General features: G+C 35.5%; 1 protein-coding gene across 3 annotated transcripts in view; it reads left to right on the top strand.

Moving 5' to 3' along the window:
* Positions 1–26,248, top strand: part of NELL2 (neural EGFL like 2) — a 316,912-nt gene that overhangs the window by 275,835 nt on the left and 14,829 nt on the right. For all 3 annotated transcript variants that reach the window (XM_019748417.3, XM_074325809.2, XM_019748418.3), the window contains exon 17: positions 20,125–20,265. In XM_019748417.3, coding sequence (XP_019603976.3) covers positions 20,125–20,265 — 141 coding nt within the window. The remainder of the gene's footprint in view (positions 1–20,124; positions 20,266–26,248) is intronic.

The raw sequence follows: 26,248 nt of genomic DNA, 5'->3' as shown, positions 1-26,248 counted from the left end.
GGTTGTGTTTCCAGGACCATTTCTTTTTATTTGGAGAGATTCTGGTAGGTGGTGTTACAAGAGGGTAACACTTTGTCTCATGAATAGTCAAAGTTTTTGCTTTCGTTTGCTTCTTTCTACCTGGTGACTTTCGCACAGTCACTGTGGGCTTCTCCATTCCAAGGTGGGTACCAGGTTCTATCTATGATACCTTCACATAGTCTTCTGGATCTTTTCCCAGTTGAAGCATCATCTCATAGAAAGTGTTTTTCCAAACACTCCTAACCAACTGATATGTCTAGAAATATCTCTTTAAATTTTCCAGTCTTGCTGCTGTTTACAAAATTTTCTCTGTGTGAGTTGGGAATGGGTACTGGAGGAGGAAAAGAAGGACCTTAGGAGAGGAAAATGCCATTTATAGAGAAGAAGAAAAGGGAAGTAAATAAGAAGCACACATATGAATACATCAGATTATACTCTTGCTGTACAGATCTGTCTTTCTTTCTACATTATGAGCGTCTCAAAGTTGGGTCCCATATTCTCTTCACTCATGCATTCCCAAAGTCTGGTAAATAGCAGGTTCTCAGTCAAATTTGTTACATGAATGAATACATTAATTAATACAAATGTGGACGTACATGGCTTGTGTATATTGCATATGCTTCGAGAAAAAATAACATCCATGCTCAAGGGAGAAGAAGCCTGAGAGCATGGCACATAACAAGTGATGCTTACATTTCCTGTGCATATGTGCTTTAATGATAGAGATTTCAGATAGTTTATATACTATGTAGTGTTGAATTAGCTAGGGGAATATTAGCAGCAATAACATTGCATTATGACTTAATCACAATAGAAGTTTATTTCTCTTATAACTGTCTAAAGTAAGTGTTTCTGTTTGGCAGGAAATTTAGGGAATAAAACTTCTGTCTTTTGTCTCCCCATCGCCTTTTTCCCTTTCCTTGGGACCCTGTTAACTGTATTCAGTTAGCAGAATGGGAAGAAAGTGGGGGGCAAAAACCCTTGGCTGCTCATAGTCCATTGGCTGAAACTCAGGTAGTCTAGCTGTGTGCCAAGGAAAAAGAGGAAATAGATTTCTGGGAACTGTTAGCAGTCTCTGCCACAATGAATATACTATAACTGTTTTTGTTCTTTCCAGGAATTTATCTTATTTGTAGGTGCTAGACTCTATTTTCCCCCCAAAATAATGAAATTAAATGTGTTGGTAGAAAATTACAGCCAGTGAAGTAGAATTCACCAATTAATTTTTCCTGCCAGTCTAAAAAATTTCCCTTTTCTATTTAAGTAAATTCATTTTGTTCTCTAGGCACAGAAGATATCACAGTGGAAAAAAATTACAGAAGCTATCTCCATGGTTTAGGGAGAACATGCCACTAGGGCATAAATAACGGTGAATTAACAGAAGGTTTTCCTATTTTTTAATTATCTGCCATAGGAAATTAGAAGTATAAGTACCTAATTTCATAGTTTTGCATTACAGCTATTCTTTATTTTTTATTTTTTGATGGAAGAGTGTTGCGATTTTATTTTTAATTTTTTAATTTTTCAATTAGTCAATAATATTGTAATAACAGTGTATGGTATTAGGATGGGTACTAGGCTTACTGGGGGGATCACTTCATAAGTTATATAAATGCATTATAACTATTCTTAATGTATTACATGTGTAATAGTTGTGGTTAAAATGTGGGACAAATTTAATATTTATGATTTAGCTTTAAAGTCCCAAATATAATTTCTAAGTAGTTATTGTTAGTATAATTCCGAAAGTATTGGTTAATTGAAAATAAAATGGCAGCTATAGGTATATATCATATCCTTTAAACCACACACGCAAAAACAAAAACAAAAACAAGCAAACAAAAAAAACTGGGTAGCTTAATCTTTTAAGTCTGCTTCCCTCATGTTTTCTCTTTGATTTTAAAGTCCAAAGATCCTTCTTGTTTTGTGCTAGACACTGTGAGCCAAAGTTTAAAAGACCAAAACTGAAGTTATGTTCTGAAATCCACTATAGAATCATTTCCTTTGAAGAAATACAATTGCTTAACTAAGTTCATTACATTAATGTTCTTTCAATTGCTTTGAAACCCTCTATGTGAATCTAAATGCTTCCCATTCATGACTCAGTTCTGTTTGTTAAGGATGAATTCAGTCAACAGATATTTACTGGGGTTTACTGTACACCAGACTGCATCGTAAAAACAGGGAATCAAAGATGAATAATGCAAGATTCAGGCCCTCTGAGGACTCTGATTTGCAAACAACCTAAGTGTCCATCAGTGGATGAACGGATAAAGAAGATGTGGTGTATAAGCATACCCCATTTTACTGCACTTCACTTTATTGCAAACACTGTGTTTTTTACAAATTGAAGGTTTGTGGCAACCCTTCATTGAGCGCGTCTGTCAGCGCCATTTTCCCACCAGCATTTACTCGCTGCGTTTCTCTGTGTCACATTATGGTGATTCACACAAAATTTCAGACTTTTTCATTATTATTATATTTGTTATGGTGATCTATGATCAGTGATCTTAAATATTACTATTGTAATTGTTTTGGGGTCCATGAGTTGTTCCCATATAAGAGGGCAGAAAACTTAATTGATAAGTGTTACGTGGGTTATGACTGCTCCACTCACTGGCTATTTTCCCATCTCTCACTCTCCTCGGGCATCCCTATTTACCGAGACACAACAATATTGAAATTAGGCCAATTAATAACCCTACAATGGCCTCTAAGTATTCAAGTGAAAGGAAGAATCTCTCACTTTAAATCAAAAGCTGGAAATCATTAAGCTTAGGGAGGAAAGCATGTCAAAAACCAAGACAGGCACCAGTTAGCTTGCTAATACAACATTCATTCTGTAGCCCAGTTGTGAATGCAAAGGAAAAGTTCTTGAAAGAAATTAAAAAGTGCTTCTCCAGTGAGTAACAAATGAATGATAAGAAAGTGAAACAGCCTTATTGCTGAGATGGAGAAAGTTTCAGGTGATCTGGATAGATCAAACCAGCCACAACATTACCTTCAGCCAAAGCCTAGTCCAGAACCAGGCCCTGCATCTCTTCAATTCCAGGAAAGCTGAGAGAGATGAGGAAGCTGCAGAAGAAAAATGTGAAGCTAGCAGAGGTTGTTGGTGCTTGAAGTTTAAGGAAAGAAGCTGTCTCCATAACATCAAAGTGAAAGTTGAAGCAGCAAGTACTGACGTAGAAGCTGTAGTGAGTTATCCAGAAGATCTAGCTAAGTTAATTAATGAAAATGGCTAGACTAAACAACAGATTTTCAATGTAGATGAAACAGCCTTCTACTGGAAGAAGATGCCATCTAGGACTTTTCCCAGTCAGTAACTGGCTTCAAAGCTTCAAAGGACAGGCTGACGGTCTTTTTAGGGACTAATGCATCTGGTGACTTTAAGTTGAAGCCATTCATCATTTATCATTCTGAAAATCCAAGGGCCCTTAAGAATTATGCTAAATCTACTCTTCCTATGATCTATAAATGGAACGACAAAGCCTAGATCACAGCACATCTGTTTACAATGTAGTTTACTGGATATATGAAGCTCACTATTGAGACCTACTACTCAGAAAAAGATTCCTTTTAAAATATCACTGCTCATTGACAATGCACCTGGCCACCCAGGAGCTCTGATGGAGACATACAAAGTTTGTGTTGTTTTGATGCCTGCTAACACAACATTCATTCTGTAGCTCATGGATTTTGACTTTCAAGTCCTATGATTTAAAAAATACATTTTGTAAGACTATAGCTACCATTGATAGGAGTACTCTGATAGATCTGGGCAAAAGGAATTGAAAACCTTCTGGAAAGGATTCACCATTCTAGATGGCATTAAATGCATTTGTGATTCATGGAAACAGGTAAAACTATCAACATTAACAGGAGTTTTGAGGAAGTTGATTCCAACCTTCATGGATGACTTTGAGGAATTCAAGACTTCAGGGGAGGAAGCAAAAATTAATGTAAGACCCAGTATTATATGATATTATATGCTATTATATGATATTATATTAAAGACCGGGTCTTATATTATACTAAAATAAGACCGGATCTTATATTAATTTTTGCTCCAAAAGATGCATTAAAGCTGGTTGTCTGGCTAGGTCTTATTTTCGGTGAAACATGGTAGAAGTGGAACTTGACAATGTGATGAATTGCTGCAATCTCATGATAAACTTTAATGGATGTGGAGTTGCTACTTATGGATGAATAAAGAAAGTAATTTCTTGAGGTGGAAACTGCTCTAGTGAAGGTGCTGTGAAGAGTGTTGAAATGATGTCAAAGGATTTAGAATATTGCCTAAGCTTAATTGTAAAGCAGTAGCAGGATTGACTACAATTTCGAAATAAGTACAGTGGGTCCAATGTAATCGAACAGCATCACATGCTACAGATACATTGTTCATGAAAGGGAGAGTCAGTCGATGCAGCAAACTTCATTGTCTTACTTTAAGAAATAGCCACAGCCACCTGAACCTTCAACAACCACCATTCTGATCAGTCATGTTACCAAGTGGAGATAATGGCTATCTTATCTTGGTTTACGTATTAGAATGGTATTGTATTCATAATTTTAGTTCTGCTGCTTTTTACATGACATTTATAATTATAATGAGCATTTTTAATAACTTTCAGAAGCATAATTTAAATCAGCTGCATAGCATTATATTTTATGCACATGCTATATTTATTTAATCACTTCCTCATCACTGTGAATTTAGAGGGTTTTTTTTTTGTTTTGTTTTGTTTTTTGCTCAAGCAGCTTGACACTAAGATAGTATAGCTAAAACTAGATTTGCAAATGCTACTGTTGTTGACTAATGAACTGAAACTACTAGAAGGACAAACTTATCACCTAACCTCATTATTGGATCCTGCCTCTGAGCAGCAACAGGATGAATTTCTGGGAAACACATGTGCTGCCGCAGAAAACTACAAGTAGCTTGTGGCAGCTGTGTTCATATAGAGATTATTTAGCCTTTGATTGCCTTTATGTCATTTCTTTGATCGTTATATAGATATAAAAAGAGAGAGTGTGTGTGTGTGTGTGTGTGTGTGTGTGTGTGTGTGTGTGTGTAAATAATGATGTAATGGAAACTAGAGACAGAAGAGATAAAATACTTGGCTCTTAGCAGCCAAGCAATTGTTACTTACCTTCCCTCTCCTATTCCCTTCCTTATATCAGATAATCATAAAAATGTGGACTAAAGATTTTTTCCTTCTTAAAAATGTGTTACCCAAATGCAGAATTAGGCTGAGTCCCTAAGAGCAGACACTCAGGAGTGGAAGCGCTTTGATCTAGCATTTGGTGTAGCCTTAGTGATAAAATTGTGTCACACAACAGATCTGACTGATCATGAAGAAACAGGTTGTTAAAGGGATCAAGAAATATAATTAGTCTGGAAGAAGTTTGATGAAGTAACATCACATTAATGGGACCCAACAGATGCCATCAGTCTGTGTGGTTAAGAGGTTTTAGAGCTCCATAAAAGAGCAAATCTGTCTTTAAGAAACCCATAGTCTGTTTCACTTAATTGTAATTGGAAACAGTTACTCCACTGCTTTCTTTTTAGTATTTTTTCCCTTCAATTATCTATGTGGAAGAGATGTGATGTTTTGTTACTGGCTGAGAAACCTGTATCAAGCTAATGGGTATTTCAACAGAGATGGAAGCAGTTGTTATAATAAAATGGTTGGAAAGTAGATAGTCTGTCAGAGATTTGACACTCGCTCAAAGCCAGTAGAAGCCATCCATCAGTACATTTCATGGTTAGGACCCACTCACAGCTCTATCTGATGACTGCTTATTCAGATATATGGAAACTGTAGCGTTCCATTTATGCATTTATTGGCATCAGTGAGCTCATTTCTCTCAAAGCAGTATTTCTTGTGATGTAAGTTTGTCAGTTAGTTTGCAAATAAATACAGAATAGCTATTTTGACTGTCATTTTACTGGTTCTGGTGTGCCATTCCAAGCTCATTTTCCTGAATAACCAGCAAGTGAGCTCGTCAAAATGTATAAAGCCTTTCATAGTGCTATAGTAATAATTAGAAAGCTTGCAGTAAATTATTACACAAAGACACTCTAGCATTCTTATTCCTACTGGGTAGTTTGAGACAATCAGCTTCTTTCTTCTCCTTCTGGAGATAATCTTGAGGTAGATCAAGTAGACAATTTAATCCTTGCTGTTAGAAAGTGGCTCATGGAAGCACACAAATTAAGACTTTCCTATTTTTATCCTGATGAAGAGCAATCTACTTATTAGTGTAGAGCTAGTAGATGATTCACATTCATATTATCTTGGGAACCTAGCTATAATATCATCTAATATATGAAAAAAGCATATCTATTTTTAAAGTAGGTACTTGATTACAATGTAATAAATGAATAAATGTTTTAAGTAATTTGCTAGTATTTGTAGCAATAAACCTGGAAATTTCTGCTCAGCCATGTTTTACTCTAGTGGCCTAGCTTTCATCAGAGTTTCAGAGTGAGTTAATGCCTCGTTTTCTGAATTCACATATTTTTTCATCTGCACTATTTCTGCAGCCCTCATGATATCTACCTTGTATTTGAATTATTTATGCTAATGCTGTATCTTTTTTTTATTAGAATATGAGCTCTTGAGTATATCCCCATAACTTCTACCATATTTTTATTATAGACATTTGATAAGTATTTGTTAAATGAATGAGTGAATAACAGTATTCTAAGTCTCATATCCTACACATTAACTACCTTATAAAAGGGAAGAAGCTGTGACATTTTTTAAGTTTTAAGGAGTTTACAGAATTCTATTTTATTAAATGCCTTGTTCAACTTGTTGCTCATACATCAGAGGGAGTTTCAATACGATGTTAAATCAGAATTATTTCTTCTGAAATATACATCATAAGGCAATTGGAGATGTTCCTCGGCATCGACAGCCCTTTCTTCCATCTCGACACTCTGCTCTCCCTTGATTCTTGTGGTTAGATCTGTGATCTTCCTACCTCCCTGCTACCAATTCCTCTTACAGTTCCTCTTTCTTTTCTATCCCTCAATTTTCCCCCAAGGACTGAATGTCCTTGGTTCTTTCTTGTCACTCTGTAATCTCAACTTTAGTAGTTCCATCTAATCTGTTCCAATTTTAGTAGCGTTTTGTAGTATCAGTTCTCATTATGCTATCCTCATGTCTCCAGTCTTGATATCTTTTTCCAGAGTTTCTGTCTCATTTTTCTTGTCATCTAGACATCACTACTAGCATAATTGCTTTCCTATTATACTCAACATTTCTGAATTGAAGCTTCTGAATATTCTTTAAAAATATCTTTATGTGTATGAAAGAAGAAACGAGACACATGGTCAAAAGATGCCAAACAACATAGAACTTGGAATGAAAAGCAATAGTCCTCTGACTCACTCCCTGCTCACTTTCTAGCAGCCTTTATACAATGAGTTCTTTATCTGAACTACAAAACCAGAAGATGGCCTGAGAGACTAACTTCTCATAGCTCCCAAAGATGGTACATGACTAGTACCATACCAGCTCTACAGGAGAGGAGTTAATTCATGACTTACACAGGGTTCCTCAAGGCATTAGGACTTAATTCTCTCCTGAAACTCCAGTTGAGGCAAGGTACTAGGAGGGACCACTTTCAATTCTTCTAATATGATTATACTATGCTTTATTTATTGGTCAATTTTAGACATTATCAGTAGACTTCTTGCTATGATAGATAAGAATTTACCTCCCTTATTCCACTGCCTTTCCATTCATTTAATGTAAGTTACCTTTCCAGCCTTTAGCAATATATATATATATATTTCACATTCATTCCTTACTTCATCTACTATAAACAGTAGTATTCCCCACTATGCAAAATGAATATATTGGTTCTGATATATTGGTTCTGCCCTTCACCTCCATTTCCCAAACTGTCTTCTGCTTTCTCCCAAATTCTGTTATCTGTCTTTTTATATATTCGGTTTGATATATATGTTCTGTTCAGTAACCACAATGAAATACCCCATGCTCTGCATCATTGGCTCTAACTTGCATCTAATTTGAAAATCCATATTGTTTACATCCTTGTGACCATTTAAATATTGTTTACTAGAGAGAGAGTAGTATATATAGTATTTCTTATCTTTAAAACATTTTGTTTTGTTTGTTTTTTCCTGAAGTTTCTAATTGACAATCATTTTACTTTTATACTTCATCGTAAAGTTATAAAAAATAAACTCTTCATCATATCCTCTGGTCTGTAGACGTCCATATAAGTCTGTGTTCAATCAAGAAAACAGAGCCACTATAAGTACTCTGGGAATAAAGAGTTTTATCTAGAATTTAGGGTTTACACATATGTGGGAGGGGTTGGAGGAGTGAAATCTGTAAGGCTACAGCTAGAGGATTTGAGAAACATTCATTAATCACGTCAGACTGACATTAGAACTGGTGAAGAAGCCAGATCTCATAGGAACCACTGACACTGATTGCCATGACTTCCCAAGAATAATGGCTTCTTGCTTGCTTCTCTCTAGCAAATCTCAGGAGTTCCTCTCATTGTTAAACTCTAACACAGAATCATACAGAGAAAGGGCTTCTGGGAAACGTATTCCCCAGACTTAGAAATAGAAAATTGTTTATAACAGTGTATATCTCCTATGGTTTCCCTCCAATAATATTCCCCTCCAAACAGCCTCCCTGAATGAGAGAGAGGGTCAAAGCAGAGGTATGACACAATCTGACACATATTTTAAAAAGATCATCTGGTTGCTATGAATTCAGAATGGACTATAGGAGGGAAAAATGGAATCAGGGATATTCATTAGGCTGTTCTATTAATTGAAGTGACAGATGGTTGTGACGTGCACTAGAGTGGTAAGAATGAAACTAGTTGGAAGTGATGATTAGATTCTGGATATATTTTGCAGACATTGCTAATAGGATTTTGCTCATAGATTTGTTAAAGAGGCATGAGAAAAAGAGAGAAATTAAGAACAAGGCTCAGGCTTTTTGCCTAAGTAACTGGGTGGTATTGTCATTTTCTGAGATGGGGAATATTTCAGGAGGAGCAGTTTGGTATCTGAGTGGAAATGTAGAGTGAGAAGTTGAATATACAGGTCTGGATGAGAGGAGAGAGGTCTAGGATGAAAATGTAAATGAGTTAATGCATTAATTTCTTAGGGCTACTGTAAAAAAGTACCACAATCCAGGTGTCTTTAAATAACAGGAATTTATTATCTCATAATTATGGAGTCTTCACGTCTAAAATGAGGTATCACCCTCTGATGGCTCTAGGAAGAAGGCTTCCTTGCCTCTTCCAGTTTCTTGTTGCCCAATCATACTTTAGCTCATGACTATGCATCTCTAATCTCTGCCTCTGGTTTTTATTATTATTATTATTATTATTATTATTAGTGATAACCCCCCTCCCCCAATCTACTACCTATCTGACATCACACATAGCCGTTACATTTCCACGGTCTCTATTCCTTATGCTGTACTCCCCTTCTTGTGAGTATATATATATAATTATAGTTGACGTTCATTATTATTCAGCTTCAGCTTCAGGTGTACAGCACAGTGATCCAGCATCTACACCATCCCTGAAGTGGTCTCCCTAATAAGACAAGTGTCCATTGGATGGATACTCTACAATATCTTTGCAACATTATTGATTATATTCCCCAAACTGTCTTTCGTATCCCCGTGGCAACCTTGTGGTTACCGATTATGCCTTCTAATCCCCTTACCTTCTCCCTAGTCCACACCCCACCCCCAATCTAGCAACCCTCAGTTTTTCCTCTATATCTCTCTACCTCTGTCTTGACACTGACTTTCTTTGTGCGTCTCTTTCTGGCTTCTTTTCTTATAAGGACAGCAGTCACTAGATTTCATATTAAGATCCTTACCTAATTATATCTGCAAAAATCCTATTTCCAAATACAGTCACATTCTGAGTTCTGAGTAGACACGAATTTTGGAGGAACACTATTGAATCCACTACAAGTGTTGATGGTATTTGGGTATTTAAAGCCCTAGTACTGGATAAAATCACTAAGAAGTTGGTAGACAGAAAAGAAAAGATCTGAGAATAAATCCTTGGGGAACTCAAACTTTTGGAGGTTAAGAAGGTAAGATATGCAAAGAAGTCCAAGCTATAGAGGCCATTGAGGTAACAAGAGAACTGAGAAAGTGGTGTATCCTTGAAAAGTGAGGGAAATATTTCCCGGAGTGATGAACTACTGATGTCTTTATCTTGATTTAGTCCTTTATTTTGCTGGATTACATCATAAGTAAAATCTTTTTTTTTAAGAAAAGCACAATGCAATACATAGATGGTGTATTACAGAACTGTATACTTGAAACCTATATAATTTTACTAAACAATGTCACCCCAATACATTTAATAAAATTTTTAAAAATAGTGCATGGGACATAAACTTTCTAAGGAATTGCATCTCTTAAAATATCTTTATTCTGCTCTTCTAGATATTTAACAGTTATGCTAAGTATAGAATTCTAGGGTCAAAATCATTGCTTCACTGTCTTACAGCACACAGTGCTGCAAGTGAGAAAAATGGCGCTAGACTGATTCTCAACTCTTTATATGTAAACTAATTCCCCTCTGGGTGATACTCAGATTTGTATTTTATACTTATTGTGAAATTTCACAGTGTGTATTTAGATGCAGGTCTTTGTTTCATTCATTTGTGAGGCTATTTTGTATGGGGTAAAGCTTTGACCTCTGTATCTAGAGTGTCTTTATTCAAATTCCCATTTTGCTCCTCAGTAGCCTTAAGAAGAAATTCTTAAACTCTCAGTGTCTACATTTCTTCCTCTTTAAAATGGGGAAATTAATAATATTTTCTACCTCATGGGACTGCTGTCAGCACTAAATGAGTATATGTAGGTAACTGCAAAAAAAACAACAAAAAACTGGTGGCCACATAGTAGTAAGTCATCAGTAAGTACTGGCTATCATGTCATTATTCATTATTTGGAGACTTTGATGGGATCTTTCAATTTGAAAACTGCAGTTCTATGAAAAGTTCTTCAATTAGCATTATTATTGTTATTTTTTATTGCATTTATTAGTGTGTACTTTGGTTAGTAAAATGATGTAGGTTTAAAGTGTACAATTCTGTAATATGTCATCTATCTATTTCACCACCCAGAGTCAGTTCTCCTTCCATCACCATACATTTGTGTTTTTTTTTAATAGATATTTTCCTTTCATTGGTTTTTCTCTTTGCTTGGTATGAAATTTGTCTTTAATCAGAAACTGGGCCTTTTGGATTGGTGTTCTTTACTATTATGCTGTTATATTTTTCATCTATTTTCTATGTTATACTTTTGAGAAGACTATTTCTACCTTATCTTCCAAACCTTATGTTGCATTTAAAATTTTTTCAGCTATCATTTTTAATATTGAAGAACTGTTTCTTATTCTCTAAATATCCTTTTTTTACAGCACTGTCATTTTTATGGATGAACTATCTGAAATCTATCTGAAGATATTAATAACAAATATTTTAAGTTCTATTCTGGGAATTATTTCTATTTGTTTTAAGGTTAGTTTTTCGGATGGTGTATCTTGGTTATTCTGTTAAGTTTTTATAGACTTTTCTCAAGTATTTGTTGTTTCTTGAATTAACACTAATGTTTAAGACTGAATAAATAGAAAAACTGATGTTGAGCTTTGATACGAAGGTCAAGTTTGTTGACTGGCAGACTTACAATAGGTGAACTAAAAGGGAGCCAGTTTTTTACACTTTGAGATCTCTAAACACTGAAATGCGGGGGATTTTGTCCAAAGAATGACAACTCCTATATTAGCTGCCTTAGTTTCCTCCAGATAGTTTATTTATTTCTTTATTTTTACGGAAGAACCATCCATTCTGGTTTGAGGGCTAATTGCTTTTTTTCAGCAGTCTGCTCAAGGTGGGAGGAGGTGGATGGCTGGATTATTCATCAGTGGACTTTTAATTAACCCAGCTACTTTCAGCTCCATGGCTCTTAACAGCTTTACATGGTATTTCAAGTCACTTCGGAATTCTCCAGGAGAAACTACTGCCTTCATCAGCTGTAGCACCTCATTCTTACATATAGAGTCTAGGCTGTGGCTTCCTCTGCTCTGACTCTACCACTTCACCTGTGTTCCATTTTCTAAGAAAAGACCAAAAAATATTGAATTTTCTTGTCTGCTGGTGGTGTTTTTTCTTTTGTCTTTGTTTGTTGGTACTTTTCTTTGTTCTTTTGACATAATGTTTGTAAGATTGAGAGGAAGAAGAGATTTTAAATTGTTTCCAATCTTCCATTTTTATTCAGAAGTCTTAAAGGGGAAATTAATAATTTTTTTTTAAATGTATGTGTGTGTGTGTGTGTGTGTGTGTGTGTGTAGATGTTGATACACACACACACATACACAGCGAGCAAGAGAGAGAGAGAGAGAGAGAGAGAGAGAGAGAGAGAGAACACATTCTTCTCAACAATTCTACTCCATTTAATATTATAGTCAATATTTTTGACATAAATATTTGAAGTAGGTTGAGAAGTGCTATCTTACCATCTTGTTATGACATCTTAGTGAATGCTTTCAAATTGACACTGTGCTTGCATTCCCCCTCTAACCTAACAGAACTCAAAGGTGGCAAAGTGAGCTTGCAACTCAGTTACTCGGTATTACAAAGAGCTCACTTGTTCATTTAGCAAATGCTTATGAATCTCTAACCATATATTCAGTTCTTTGCTGGTGTTCTCAAGATGTGGTAAGAAAAAAATACAGGAACGGTCGCTGCATATTGCGAATCTTACTCAAAATGATAAACATTAAGTTAATTTTCATACACAATATTTTCAAACTATTGTGATATGAAGGAGCTTTTTGGGGTGAAGGAAATGTTTTATATCTTACTTATAATAGTGGTTGGTTACATGTCAAAATTCATGAAATTATTGGTGATTTTGTTTGTATGTAAGTTTTACCTCAGTAAAGTTGGTTTTAGATCTGAGTATCTAATTATATCATGGTGACTATAGTTGATAACACTGTATTGTATAGTTTGCTAAAAGAGTACAACTTAAATATTCTCACCCTTTCCCCACCAAAAAAGTAAATATGTAAGGTGTTGAATGTGTTAATTAACTCAATGGGTGGAATCTCTTAACTATGTATACATATACCAAATCATCACGTTGTATACTTTAAGTATCTTATAATTTTATTTGTCAATTATATCCCAATAAAGCTGGAAAAAAGTAAACTTAGTTTTAAAAAAAGGAAGGCAAAAATATTTAGGAATTAATCTGGGCAAAATATGCACAAGATATCTTTTCAGAAAACTACAAAGACTATAAAAACTATAAATATTATTAAAGAAAGAAAAATAAATCATGTATATGGATTAAAATGTTCAATAATGTAAAGATGTCGGTTCTCCCAAAATCAATCTATAGAATCAATGCAGACTTCCTTCCTCCCCTTTTTTTGTTTTGTTTTGTTTTATTGCTGAGAAATTCACAAACTGGTAGACAAAAAGGCCAATAATCAAGATACTTTTAAAAAGGACGTAAAAGATAGGGCAGACTTTCTCCAGTATTGAAATAATTCTAATTAAGTCAGTGTAATATTTTCAATCTTAGACCAAAAAAAAAAAAAAAAAAAAAAAAAAAAAATTCTTGTGATAGTTAATATTATGGCAAAATACCAGGAACATGGGGGAAAGTATAAAAACAATGAGCAATAGGAGATCTAACACAGCTTTTGGAGGCAAGAAAAGTTTCCCCAAGGAAATTAATTTTAGTATGAGACACACACTGATGAGAAATAGCTAACTAACTGGGTAGGGGGATGAGAAAGAGAGAACATTCCAGGCAGTAGGGACACCACATGCAAAGGCTCTAAAGGGGGGACAAAAGGGAAATGATAAAATAAGTTTCCAGGAACCGCAAAACATTCAAGTTGTCTTGGTCTTCTTTCTCTGTGTACGTCCCCAGACATCTGGCACATGAACTTCGCTGGTCTGACACCAACAGAGGGGACATGAAAGGGCCTTGTATACTGACTAAAGATAGCGTTAGAAAAAAATACATGCTTCTTTAACCCTATTTCCACTTTTTTTTTTTTTAAATCTTTATAACCTTTTTCATAAACAAGGATAAACAGCCTCAACAGAATATGAGACTGGCTCGAGTCTTGCCCAGTCCCATCTGACCAACATATAAGTGTTGCCCTGTTCTTTGTGAAGTGTACCTTAGATCATATCACTCCACTCTTAACTCTTCAGTGGCTCCCACTTGTCCACAGAAGAAAAGACATTCTCTGGGCTAAACCCTACTTGTAAAACTATTTCCCTCTGCTCCTTTTCAATTAATCAAATGACAAGTGAACATACTTTGTAAACTCTGAAGGGTTATTTTAGAGGTGGAGGTGGAATTTTCACATATTGAATGCTTGTAATTAGCCAGGTATCATTTCTATGAGGCCTTGGATAGTTAACTGAGGTAGTTAACAACAAACTATTGAGAGAGAATTATTTCTAGTTCAGGAACAGAAAACTCAAAAAGGTTTTGTAAAATATTCAAAGTTATACAACTAACAAGCCAAAGAGGTAGAATTCACTCACCTTAAGATACACCCTGAGATATCTCAAAGGGTAAGCTGTTTCTTTTCTTTCTTTCTTTTTCAAAATTAAAGTTTATTGGGGTGACAATGGTTAGTAAAGTTACATAGGTTTCAGGTATAAAATTCTGTAATTCATCATCTATATATCACGTTGTGTGTTCACCACCCAGAGTCAGTTCTCCTTCCATCACCATGTATTTGACCCCATTTACCCTCATCTTGTACTCCCCTCCACCCTCACCCTCTGGTAACCACTGAACTATTTGTGATTGGCCGAGAGTTGGTCTTGAAAGGCAGTCTGATGTAGGAGAGAGAGCACTGGACTAGGAATTGAAAGAGTTCTGCTCTGTTGTGTGACCTTGGCCAGTGTATCTGCTCTCACAACTCTTTTGTCTATGACAAAACAGTAAGGCTATATCACATGGTCGTTGTGGAGACTAAATGATACGATGATAAATTATATTATGCTTTTTTAAAAGAGCAGCCATTAATTTCCTAATTATGAACTATAAAATAATGAAAATTTTCACTAAATCAGCAATGTCATCACCCAACTTGCAAGGAGGATTTCATGATTTTTAAAATTGGTTATATTTTATTTTTAAAAATCATTTCAGAAAATCAGTCTTCTTATGAAATTTTGGACAATACTTTATATCCACAACTGGCATAGTTATTAAAAATAATATAATGCTCACATGAGTTTGCATTCCTTGAGCACTCACATCTAAATGGTGAAAGCAGACTCCCCAGAAGATCAACAAGAGACAGAGGGAAATAACTTAGTGATTTAAAAAAAAAAAAAAAATGATGCAGATAATCTAGAAAGCAAATACTCCACATGTGGGTAATCAAGAGTTGATTAATTGTTTTGAGGATGTTTAATTGCCTGCTGTTTATCAATATAATTTAACTACCAGTGTGTAAGATAGCGATATAAATAGTCCAAGTTACTATATGAGAAATGTCAATGTTTTATTAATGATAAATGGTATGAAAGACAGTACTTTCATTCTTTGACTTTGCCATTAAAAATGGTGTGCTCATTTACAAAAATAATTGCTTTTTCTTTTCTTTGTATAGAGTAGCAACTAATCATTTTCCCCTGAGCTGAAAAGGAAGCAAGTTAAACTAATGGTGAGGATCTATTGTAGGTGTGAATCATTCTAGACCTTTGCACTATTTTTTATTCTTTATTGTTCTTAGTTATGTTGTTATGATACAAATAACTGTTACTATGCGTGAGAAAGAGGTTATCACTCAAGTATCTCATTTTATAACTACATTTAATTTTACAAGGAAATAGTTTGTCATTTTCTAAAGTTGCCCTTTAAATGCTTCTGGCAAAAGCCATTTTCAGTGGCTGCCTCTGAAGCCAGTATGCGATTGTAGGAGGCACCCCGTCTTAGTTGTACCTGAGAAAAACAAAGAAAACAAGACACTGACTGACACGTGTGAGCTTTTTGTATATTCATACATTTTCCTTTCTTGTTCTTCTGCGTGTTGGTTTGTTTTTAATGATTGCCTCAACACATGTGTGCTTTCGAGAAAATCTATCCTCAGCGGTGCTTTCCAGTTTTATTATCTAGGGCGATTTTGATCCCTGGAGTCTGACTGCTATTCATGACTGTTGCTGGATGGCTAAATGTCTTTTGGATTTCAGAATTTTCTGTGCTTTGGGACAGCCTCTGAATATCATCACTAGCTGACTGTTCTAAACGTAGCTACTGAAAAAGTTCTAATTGTCCCTAAGGAAATAGGAAATAGTCCCTTTCTAAGGCAGAATACATAATGAAATTATAGTTTTTCATAAACTTTATTTTTAGTTTTTTGTATAATGTGCCTACAGAGTGTAGAATTAAGGTCCTTACAATCAAGACTAAATCATAGGAGCTTATACACTCTGTGCTATGTTTTTGAATACTTTTATTGAGTGTGCAAAGTAATTTGTTCAAACTTGGTAGTTTATATGTGGAATAAAATAATGTTTTTCTCCCCTAGGTCTGCTATTCTCCGTATGTCTTACTCAATTATATAACTTGAAGTTTGGTTTTAACTGACCTAAAGATAGTATCCAAGAAATAAATTCTTTGAATTTTTTTTTACTGCTTTCTGTTATTACCCAAAATGTAAGCATAATTTGTGTACACCTATATATTATAACTCATAGTAATATCCACATTTGTGTATAGATAGAATATTCTTAATTCTTAAATCGTGGATCAGACTTCTATTCTTCGCTTACTAAATATTTACTGATTAACTAAGGACATCAAATAACTTACAGAGGAGGCTGTTTGTTTTATCTTTGGCTTTAACTACAGCCATGAGACAAAGTTACTTTCTGCTAGGAAGTGCGTACTCTGGCAATTCAAGCACAATTTTATTTTCTGTTGACTTTCACCAAAGTAGAAAAGTTTGTATAAACAAATCAAAATTATCAGGAACATGAAAGTATAAAATGAAGAAATATATGTTATCTGGCTGGTTTTTCTTTCCTATCCTAAATGGTAGCAAATATATAATTTGAACTATGACATATGTATACTTATGTATTGTATAAATTGAATCATATTTTAAATGAAGAAGGCATTTCACTACCTAAGGAATTACTCACAGATCCTTCTGAAATGTGAATAATCATTCCATACTATATACTGGTGTTTGTTTTTAAAACTTCAGTCGTTAGTATACCACCTTCATAATTTTTGTCATATTCATACACCATTTATACCAATATTTACTGAATATTGTTTCTGTAATCCTTCTCACTTTTTAAATTCAAATACAATTTTGCTATTATTAGTATTATTACAATTATTAGCATTATTAATATTATTAGTATCACTTGCTATAAATGGAAATAATTCAGAAATATAAATATGTAGCTATTAATATAAAAGATCTGCCTATATCACCTAACTACCATACCCGTGGTGGTAGATGTGTAATATGTTGCGGGAGCACTGTCCTATATGATTATAAATTCAGATTTTCATAAATTTAATTTTCTTAAAATAAAACACAATTTAGATAGATAGTAAACCCGATGAGGGCAGAAATTGCTTCTGGTTTGTGATTCCTTGTTTCCCCAGCACTTAGTAGTTGGCACATAACAGGTAATCAATAGATACTGAATGGTGAATTAATGAGTGATACATATACGCACATTCATCCTCTAAAATACTACTTAGTGGTAGTAATTACGTAATAAAATAATTCTCAAACTGTATATGAAAATACATTATAGCCAATATATCACCCGTCTTTTGAAAACTAAGTAATATAATGCAATGCATATCTATTAATCTTTAATGAGTATGTTTAAGACCAAGGAAGGTTGCTGTGATGTAATAAAAAGAAGTGGGGAGGAGGCAGTATAAGAGTGGGCCTGGTCATTGAAAAGAGTGAGAAGAGAAAATAAGTGAGAAGTAAAAATTGAAATGTGTATATGTGTCATGGGATCTGAAGTAACCCCGCAACTGTGTTCAGGCAAGAATAAAAGGACTAAATTAAAAGCTAAATATAGATGCAAAAGTTGCTTCAGTGGAGAAGGCTCTGTTCCATTCGTAGTTCCAAATCACCAACAGTAAGGACCAAATTCTTCGAAAGTGAGATGTTCTAAATATTCCCCTCATGGCTTTCTTCCAATAAACTCACTTCTAAAGCTTAAATTTCAACCTGTTTTCTTTTGTCCATACACCTAAGAAATGACATAATCAATTTTCTGCATCATTTGGGTTAGAAGAAAAGACCGTATAAAGCTGAAATGAGCATAACATTTTAGTTCCATTTATAATCAGAGGTTCATGAGTTATGGAGGCCTTTGAAATACAAACAGGCTGTTTCATAAAACCTATGAGGCCTTTAGTACATGGAAGCAGTCCACATCAGCTATGTGTCAGGAAGTCAATGGTTAGCTGATCTGGTTACTACAATGATTTTGACAGTAAGGATTACTGATTGTGGGAACTGAGTCTTCAGAAGAGTCACCACAGAGGCAAAAACATTCTAAGTTTAGAAATAATGTTATATTTTCAAGAATTTGGAATTAGATATGACTAAAATAGAAAGGAGGCAGATTCTGCTGAAGCTGGAGCCGACTCTCTTGGCGGAGAGGCCTCTAAAAACTCACTGGCCTTCCCTTCAACATGAAGGACGCCATTGTGCCACACCAATGCAGCAGGAAGTATGACGCAGGTGTGGGAAGCATATAAGAAAGGGCTAGCCGACCCTCCTAAGGAGTCTTCAGTCACAGTATAGGGCTGTCAAGAAGGCAGAGGGGTGCATGTGGATATTTTGGGCAGCTACAATGGTGCAGTGCCATCAGACCACTTAGCAGGGTCTGACTCGACCCCAGAAACCCAGAAGGTGTTTGAGAAGGAGATACTTTGTAAGGCAGCAACAGGAATTACTTTTTCCTCTGTGAGCAAAGGAAGAGACTTGGATGGTATTGCATGTTCCCATTGTGCAACAGACTGAACAGGAGAATAAAGGGCTCTCTCACAATATTTGGGAATAGTAATAAGCCACTGGAAGAAATATATGAGACTCAAAATATATAGTTCTCTTCGTTTAGACAATTTTGCCAATTTCAGTCTGTGTCTACTTTGTACGGAGGCAAACACACCTGACAACTGTGAACTTTCAGGTGACCTTGGTTAAATCCCATAATATCCTTTTGCCTCATTTTTGTTTTATATCTGTGATATGCTATGTATATTGTGATATTTTTGTTGAGGATTAAATGAGGTAATATTTGTGAAACCCATTAAAAATGACGTAAATGGTATATATTCTCAAAAATATGAAGCATGTTGATACATGAATGCTATTGCTATATATTAATGATCAATGATAATATTAGTCAGGTTAGGATAGGCTATGCTGATAGCAGTAAAAGACCCTAAAATCTCAGTGGCTTAAAGCAAAACGGTTGATTTCCTGCTCATACTAAATGTCCATCCCAAGTAGAAAAGGAATGTATCCCACATCATTCTCACTTAGGAACTCGGGCTGATCTTCAGAGCTTCTGGAAATTGCTGATCACTGTGATAGGGGAGGGAACATGTGAATCACACACTGCATCTTTAAAGCTCTGCCTAGAAGTGACACATGTCACTCCCTAATTAGCTTCAGGAAGTCACATGGCAATCCTAGCTAGTGTCCAGAAGAGCTGGAAATACCTGGTGGGTGGCACTGTTAACTATCACAGATGGTTTCTTTCCATTTTCTATAGTTCGACGAGTTCTGCAATAGAGAAATTGTCTAGATGTTTCTCCTGTTTCTAATCCACTACATTCTTTCTGTATAGCTTTCAGTAACCAAGTAGACTTTCTTGATCTTACGTTTTTCTCCGTTTTGAGGATTTGCTGGCCCTAAAATTTCAGTAGCCATCTAGTAGGATATGTTTGTTTCTTGGAGAGAACAGTAGCAATTGTATTAACATCCCTTTTTTTTTTTTTCTTTTTTTTTTTTTTTTTTGCCAAACAGACATTGATGAGTGCTCTGATGGCTTTGTTCAGTGTGACAGCCGTGCTACCTGCATTAACCTGCCTGGATGGTACCACTGTGAGTGCAGAGATGGGTACCATGACAATGGGATGTTTTCACCAAGTGGAGAATCATGTGAAGGTCAGTACAAGGAGAAGACCTAGAGTTTAAGAACTCTTGTTGAACTTGAGGAATATACAGTAACATGTAAATAGTAGGCATTGACCTGATGTTTAAGTTATTGGTGATTTTTGCTGTGTACTTATACAACAGTGATTGGAAGCATGTTAAAATCTAACTTTTGCTTGCTAATTATGATAACTGATTGTTAGATAATTAAAATTTGTGACATTAAACCAATTCTCCGTGGATATTTGCAACTGTTGAAGGGTATTTTTAGAATGAATAAAGCCATAGTATCAGATCAGTTTGTGAATGGCAGCATGCGAAAATGTGACCTAAAAAGAGCGAGAAAAAAATAGATGAGGGAAGCAGGATAGAGAGAAAAAGGGGGTAGAGGAAATGCAATGATGATGTGGCCAAATATAATCGACATGATTTATGCTACTCTAGGCTATTTTTAACATATCACTTGCCTGGCAAAGTAAGGGATGTTTCGTGAATGCTGAATGTTAAATACAGAAGATATGGTCCCTGTTTGAAAGATTTCAATCGAATAGGGGTGGAAAATTCAACAAGATTATATTCAATTATCTACCATTAATTTTGAATTATTTTCATTGAATTGACAAACTGCATTGCTATACCTTCTGAGAGGCACAATTTTTAGAAAGTAGGCAGAGTAAGCACAGCCCAGTGAGTAATTACCAGGGAAACCACCCACACTGAAAGGATTTGTCATCAGAACTTAGGCACAGGAATGGAGAACAAAACAAACCTCAAAACGTCATTTTTTTCTCCATTTGTATTTTATACCTTCATAGAGTAACAGACTGAGAGAATAATTTGGCTAAAATGACACAGTCAATGAAAACCTTGGAGAATCTTACTTAACAGTACTTGACACCTAAATGATAAGATATCTTTTATCCTTGTGCCTCAAAAGGTTTTCACACAGAGAAAAGTTAAACAGACGGGTGATAGATGCCAAGCCTCCCAGCATGCTTTGCCAGTGGCTGCAGAGCCCTGGACCTTAAGCAAAGGGTCCATCCGGATTTTCACATAGGAATGGGAATACCATTGCCTTACCGGAGGCTAAAACCTGGCATTTGCAAATAACCATTTCTCTGCGGTCTGAGGGCTTTACCTTGCACTTCTCAATGTTCCAGAGTGGCTACTTTCAGCCCTGTAGAGAATGCCAGCAACCACAGATTGCAGTTCAAGAAGCAGATCAGTGTGATTTTGCTTCCCTGATAAACTATTTTACGTGTATTCTATATATATTATGAGAAAGAAATCTTCAGCGCTACTTTCTTTGTTCAAATTGTCTTTTACTTTAAGGTATATATGTAAAGAATGATTATAAATAATTCAACTCATACAGAAATATACAGATTAAAGTTGAAAATATGTTCTCATTTCATCCCCTTTTCCCCATCCTTTCCTTTTTTCCTCTAGGGGTAACCTGTGTTTAATTTTGCTTAGTATTCTGTACACTCTTTTCTGCACATCAGAACATGAATAGAAAAAACATATATCTTTGCTATCTTTTACATTTGTAACTGCACTTATTATGTTTTAAATTTATGACCTCAAATCTCAAGAGGGCTGTATTAGTTATCTATTGACACATAACAAATTACCCCCAAAACTTAGCAGCTAAAAACAACAAAAATTATCTGACAACAGCTTTGGCAGATGCCTCTGGTTTGAGATTTCTCATGAGGCTGCTGTCAAGTTATTGGCCAGGGCTATGGTCTCATTTTGAAGACTTGTCTGGGGTGGGAGTGGGGGAAATGGGGATTTATTTCCAAGGTCACTCATCTAGCTTTTGGCAGGTCTTGTTTCCTTATCATGAGTCACTCCACAGGGCTGCCTCAATACATGGGAGCTGGCTTCTGCTAAAATAAGCAATTCAAGAGAGAACAAATGCCCAAGATGGAAGCCACAGCCTTTTTATAACTTAATCTCAGATGTGACATTTCATCACTTTCCCCATATTCTGTTTGTTAGAAGTGAGTCAATAAGTCCAGCCCACATTCTGGGGGAGAGGATTACATAAGAGCCTAAATATTAAATGATGGGGATCATTGAGGGCCATCTGCTAGGCTACCTACTACAAGGGCCATGAGCATTGTCCAGCATTCCTATTTTATGTCCTTAATTACTTTCCCCTGTAACTCTCTGATACAACTATGTCATACCTTCTCCAGTTTCCTCAAATCTTGGATACCACTCCTTTCTCATCATTTTTAGTTGATGGCCATCCTTCTTATTTAACTGGGAAAACAGAAGTACTTCACTTTTGCTAGGCTATATTAGCTGACTCTCATTTATGTCTGTATCTGCTGCTTTCCCTCCCTCCTGTTTCATTAAAGTTTCATTTCTCCTATGAAAAAGTAAACCCTCCATTGTACATTGCATCTCATCCCCTGTTGTTGACATGAGTTCTCTGCCCGTGTACTATGCATTTTCACTTCCATGTCATACGTACTCTTTTCCTACTGCATCATTCTTTTTACCATACAGATAGCCTGGAGTAATACCCATCTTTCAAAAATAAAACAAAAACAAACAAAAAGCAACTTTGCTTTGCATCACCTGATTCTCCAAACATTTCCTCCATTTTCTGCTCTCTTTTAGAACAAAGCTTTTCGAATTTTCCAGACTTGGTGTCTCTGTTTTCTTGTTTCCAGTGAGATTTTAGTCGCACTACTCCAGTGAATGCTTTCCTTTAAGATTACTAACGATTGTCCATCTTGCCAATCCCACTGGTCAATTACTATCTCTTTACTTGACAACTCAGTTGTTAAGCCCCGTCAATCATTTTTTCCTCTCGAAATAACTTTATTCACTTGGTTTTGAGGACACCACTCTCTCCTGACTTTCTCATAAACCCCACAGGCTCCTCCTTTCCCTCTCCAGGGAAGAGTAAGATTCATACCCTAACAATGGTTTACAAGGGTCTACATGATATGGGTACTTGGCTTTCTTGACATTTCTCAAATATACCAAACTGATTCCCTTCTCATATGCTGTTCTTTTTGTCTGGAATGGTCTTTCCCCAGATCTTTACATGCTTCTTCTTTCATTTAATTCAGATTTCCTCTAATATCGCTTTTCCTGGACTACCAATTTCAAATAGCGTCCTACCCCTGATGCTATTCACTTACTCTGCTTCACTTTTCTGCATACAAATTATAAATTACCCGAAATGATTGTATGTATTAATTTGTTCACTTGCTTATTATCTGGTACAGAATGTAAGCCTCAAGAGTCATGGAATTTGTTTACTTGTCAGTCATCAGTGTCTACAATACTTCTTGGCACACAGTACATGATATCTTTATTTTTATAATGAAAATTATTGAGATGTATGATTTTAATCAGAAGTATGTTAGGAACAAAACCTATGTTAAAAGCAGATATAGTATGATTTATACTAGCTATGTTAGAAATATATGCAGTGGTGATCAGGACAAAACATAATTAATGCATGCTTGAGTGTTCAGAAAATAACAGGAACCTTAAACTAGCCATTAAAGAAATATATAATAAAGATGAAGATAGGGAAGTAAAGAATTCTGTGAGACGCGTACACAGAAAAGGCTTTAAGGAAATGCCATAAACACCGAAACAATGGGAAAATCTTATTTTTTAATAACCACAATTCTGGAATGATGATTCTATTATCATCTTCTAATAGAATTTATAATGTTTGGCAGAAAAATCTACTACTCTTTCTGAAGACAATGTGTTCTGGAGGATTCTTTTAAAAGAACCCACCTATGTTATAAGAAAGAAAAGACTAAAATGCTTCTTCTAAACACCTACCAATTCACTGCAATTTCAGTGATTTGTAGAATTGTTATATTAGTATTTAGAAGGATGCAGTTTTAAGAGTATGATTATTTCTGAGTAGGTGCCATTTTTCTATTGCTGTACAGCAACAAAAACCATTTCAGAGTGAACAAAGTACAGTAGAGTGTTTACAGTTACTCTGAAGCATAAGATTCATACTTGCAGACATCATTAGACACTATACACTGTTTCACGATTTGGGGGCTACAGTTGTGTGATCCACAACACACAAATTTATAAGCCACATTCATACATAGTGTATGCTCTTTGGCACACCCACTTATCTCAGAGGTATAAGGATTTAATCCCCAGGAAATGTGCCAGAATACCATTTTTCTTATCCATATCATTATTTCTGCTGTGCCCCAAAATTTGTCTTTCTCTGAGAATAAAGCCATGGTATTTTTTTTGCCACATAATAATATTTTATTTTCATGCCTGCATTTCACTTTATTGTTTTAATTTCTGGATTCTCTGTAAGCTTGGTGAGGTTTTTGAACTCGTAAGACCAAAAAGAAATAACGTTCATAGGATAGTATCTTTTTGGTATTATGTCCCAGCTAAATACTATGAATCCTTAACCTAAATCAAGAAAAAGGACAAAATGAAGTGAATCCAATTCAGCTCAACAAGTAGTTACTGAATATATGCACAGGTACCTTGAGGTACTTCTCCAGAGAAGAGATAAGAAATGTATAATAAAAATTGTTATACAAGATAGAATCTGGTGAGTTTTTTCATAGAGGAGAAATGTACAAGGTTGAAAATGATAAATACTTGAGAAAAAATATAAATTCAGGGCTGTAAGCAAACAAAAAGAGAAATTATTTCCTGTTTGGGATCAAGAAAGACTTAAGTATCTAGCATTTGTTTTAGGACTTCAGTATGATGCTATTATTGGCAAGATGAGATAGGGAAAGAGAGTGCAAGCAAAGGAACTAGCTTTAAATGCCTTACTAAGAAGTGTGAATTTGAGTCTGAAGGACTATTTTTGAGACAGGGAATGATAAAAGTATATCTTCACCCAATTCATATTTTGGCCCAGTTTTTTTTCTGAACTCCAGACCCATATATCCAATTACTTATTGGACAGCTCTACTTGGAAGCCCAGAGGAAAGTATAATTCCGTGTACTAAACTAACTCATGTCTTTCCTCATCCCTGCCACACACTCCACTTCTCAGCAAAGTCTTGCTCTTCTTTCTCTAAATAATCATCAACCAAATTTTCCAAGCCATTGTTCATGACCCCTCCCTCTCCCTCATCTATGGAGCCAACAAATCCCTACATTGCTTTATCTTTATTGTTTCTTTCTTGGAAGATTCTCTTTGCTGTTTCTTTCTTTGCATCCCCACTGCTACCATTCGATACAGGATTGTGCTTCGCAGCACAGACTTGGAGCCTTGACTGTCTGGGTTCCCATCTGGGCTCACACCTTACTGACTGTGTGACCTTGAGAAAGTTGAGCAACATTTCTATGCCTCAATTTCCTGAACTGGACAACGGGGATAATAATTATACCTTCCCAGTTGTTGAGAGGATTACATGAGTCATTATATGAAAGTACTTAGAATCTGGTAATACCACCACTATAGAAGTGTTTGCTTTTATGATATGACCATCTCTTGCCTGGGCTAGCGAAACAGCCTATTAATTTATTTCCTGGCTTCAAATTGTAATCCACTGAAATCCCTTTACCAAAATGAAACCGAAAGAATCTTTCTAAAACGGAGATCTGATTATGATTATTATTTTTTTTTGCAGTTCCTTAAAATGACATTGTATTGTCTTTATGATAAAGTTCAAATTTCATAACATGACCTTTACTTGGGCCCTGAGTACCTTTTTAGCTGCATATTTACCTACTCTGCTTTGCCTAGACAGTCAAGTCGTACCAACATTCTGTTCCTTCCACATATCTTGATGACTTTAAATGTCATGCTTCAGACACACTCTTATCTCTGACTGGACCACTCTTTACCATCTCTTTGCTTGGCTAAATCTTATTCATAGTTTAGTTGCCACACCTGAAGAGTGTGTATGTGGGCAGAAGAAAGATCCCCAAAAAGCTACCAAGGAGCATGTGATAGGAAACAAGTAAAGAAAATTTATTAGCCAGAAGGAATAAATTGTGTCAAATGCTA

The sequence above is a fragment of the Rhinolophus sinicus genome, chromosome 1 (assembly GCF_057876585.1).
Source record: "Rhinolophus sinicus isolate RSI-liver-muscle chromosome 1, RSI-T2T, whole genome shotgun sequence".
Taxonomy (NCBI): domain Eukaryota; kingdom Metazoa; phylum Chordata; class Mammalia; order Chiroptera; family Rhinolophidae; genus Rhinolophus; species Rhinolophus sinicus.
Note: the sequence above shows the minus strand (reverse complement) of the source record. Positions and strands in the feature narration are given on the sequence as shown.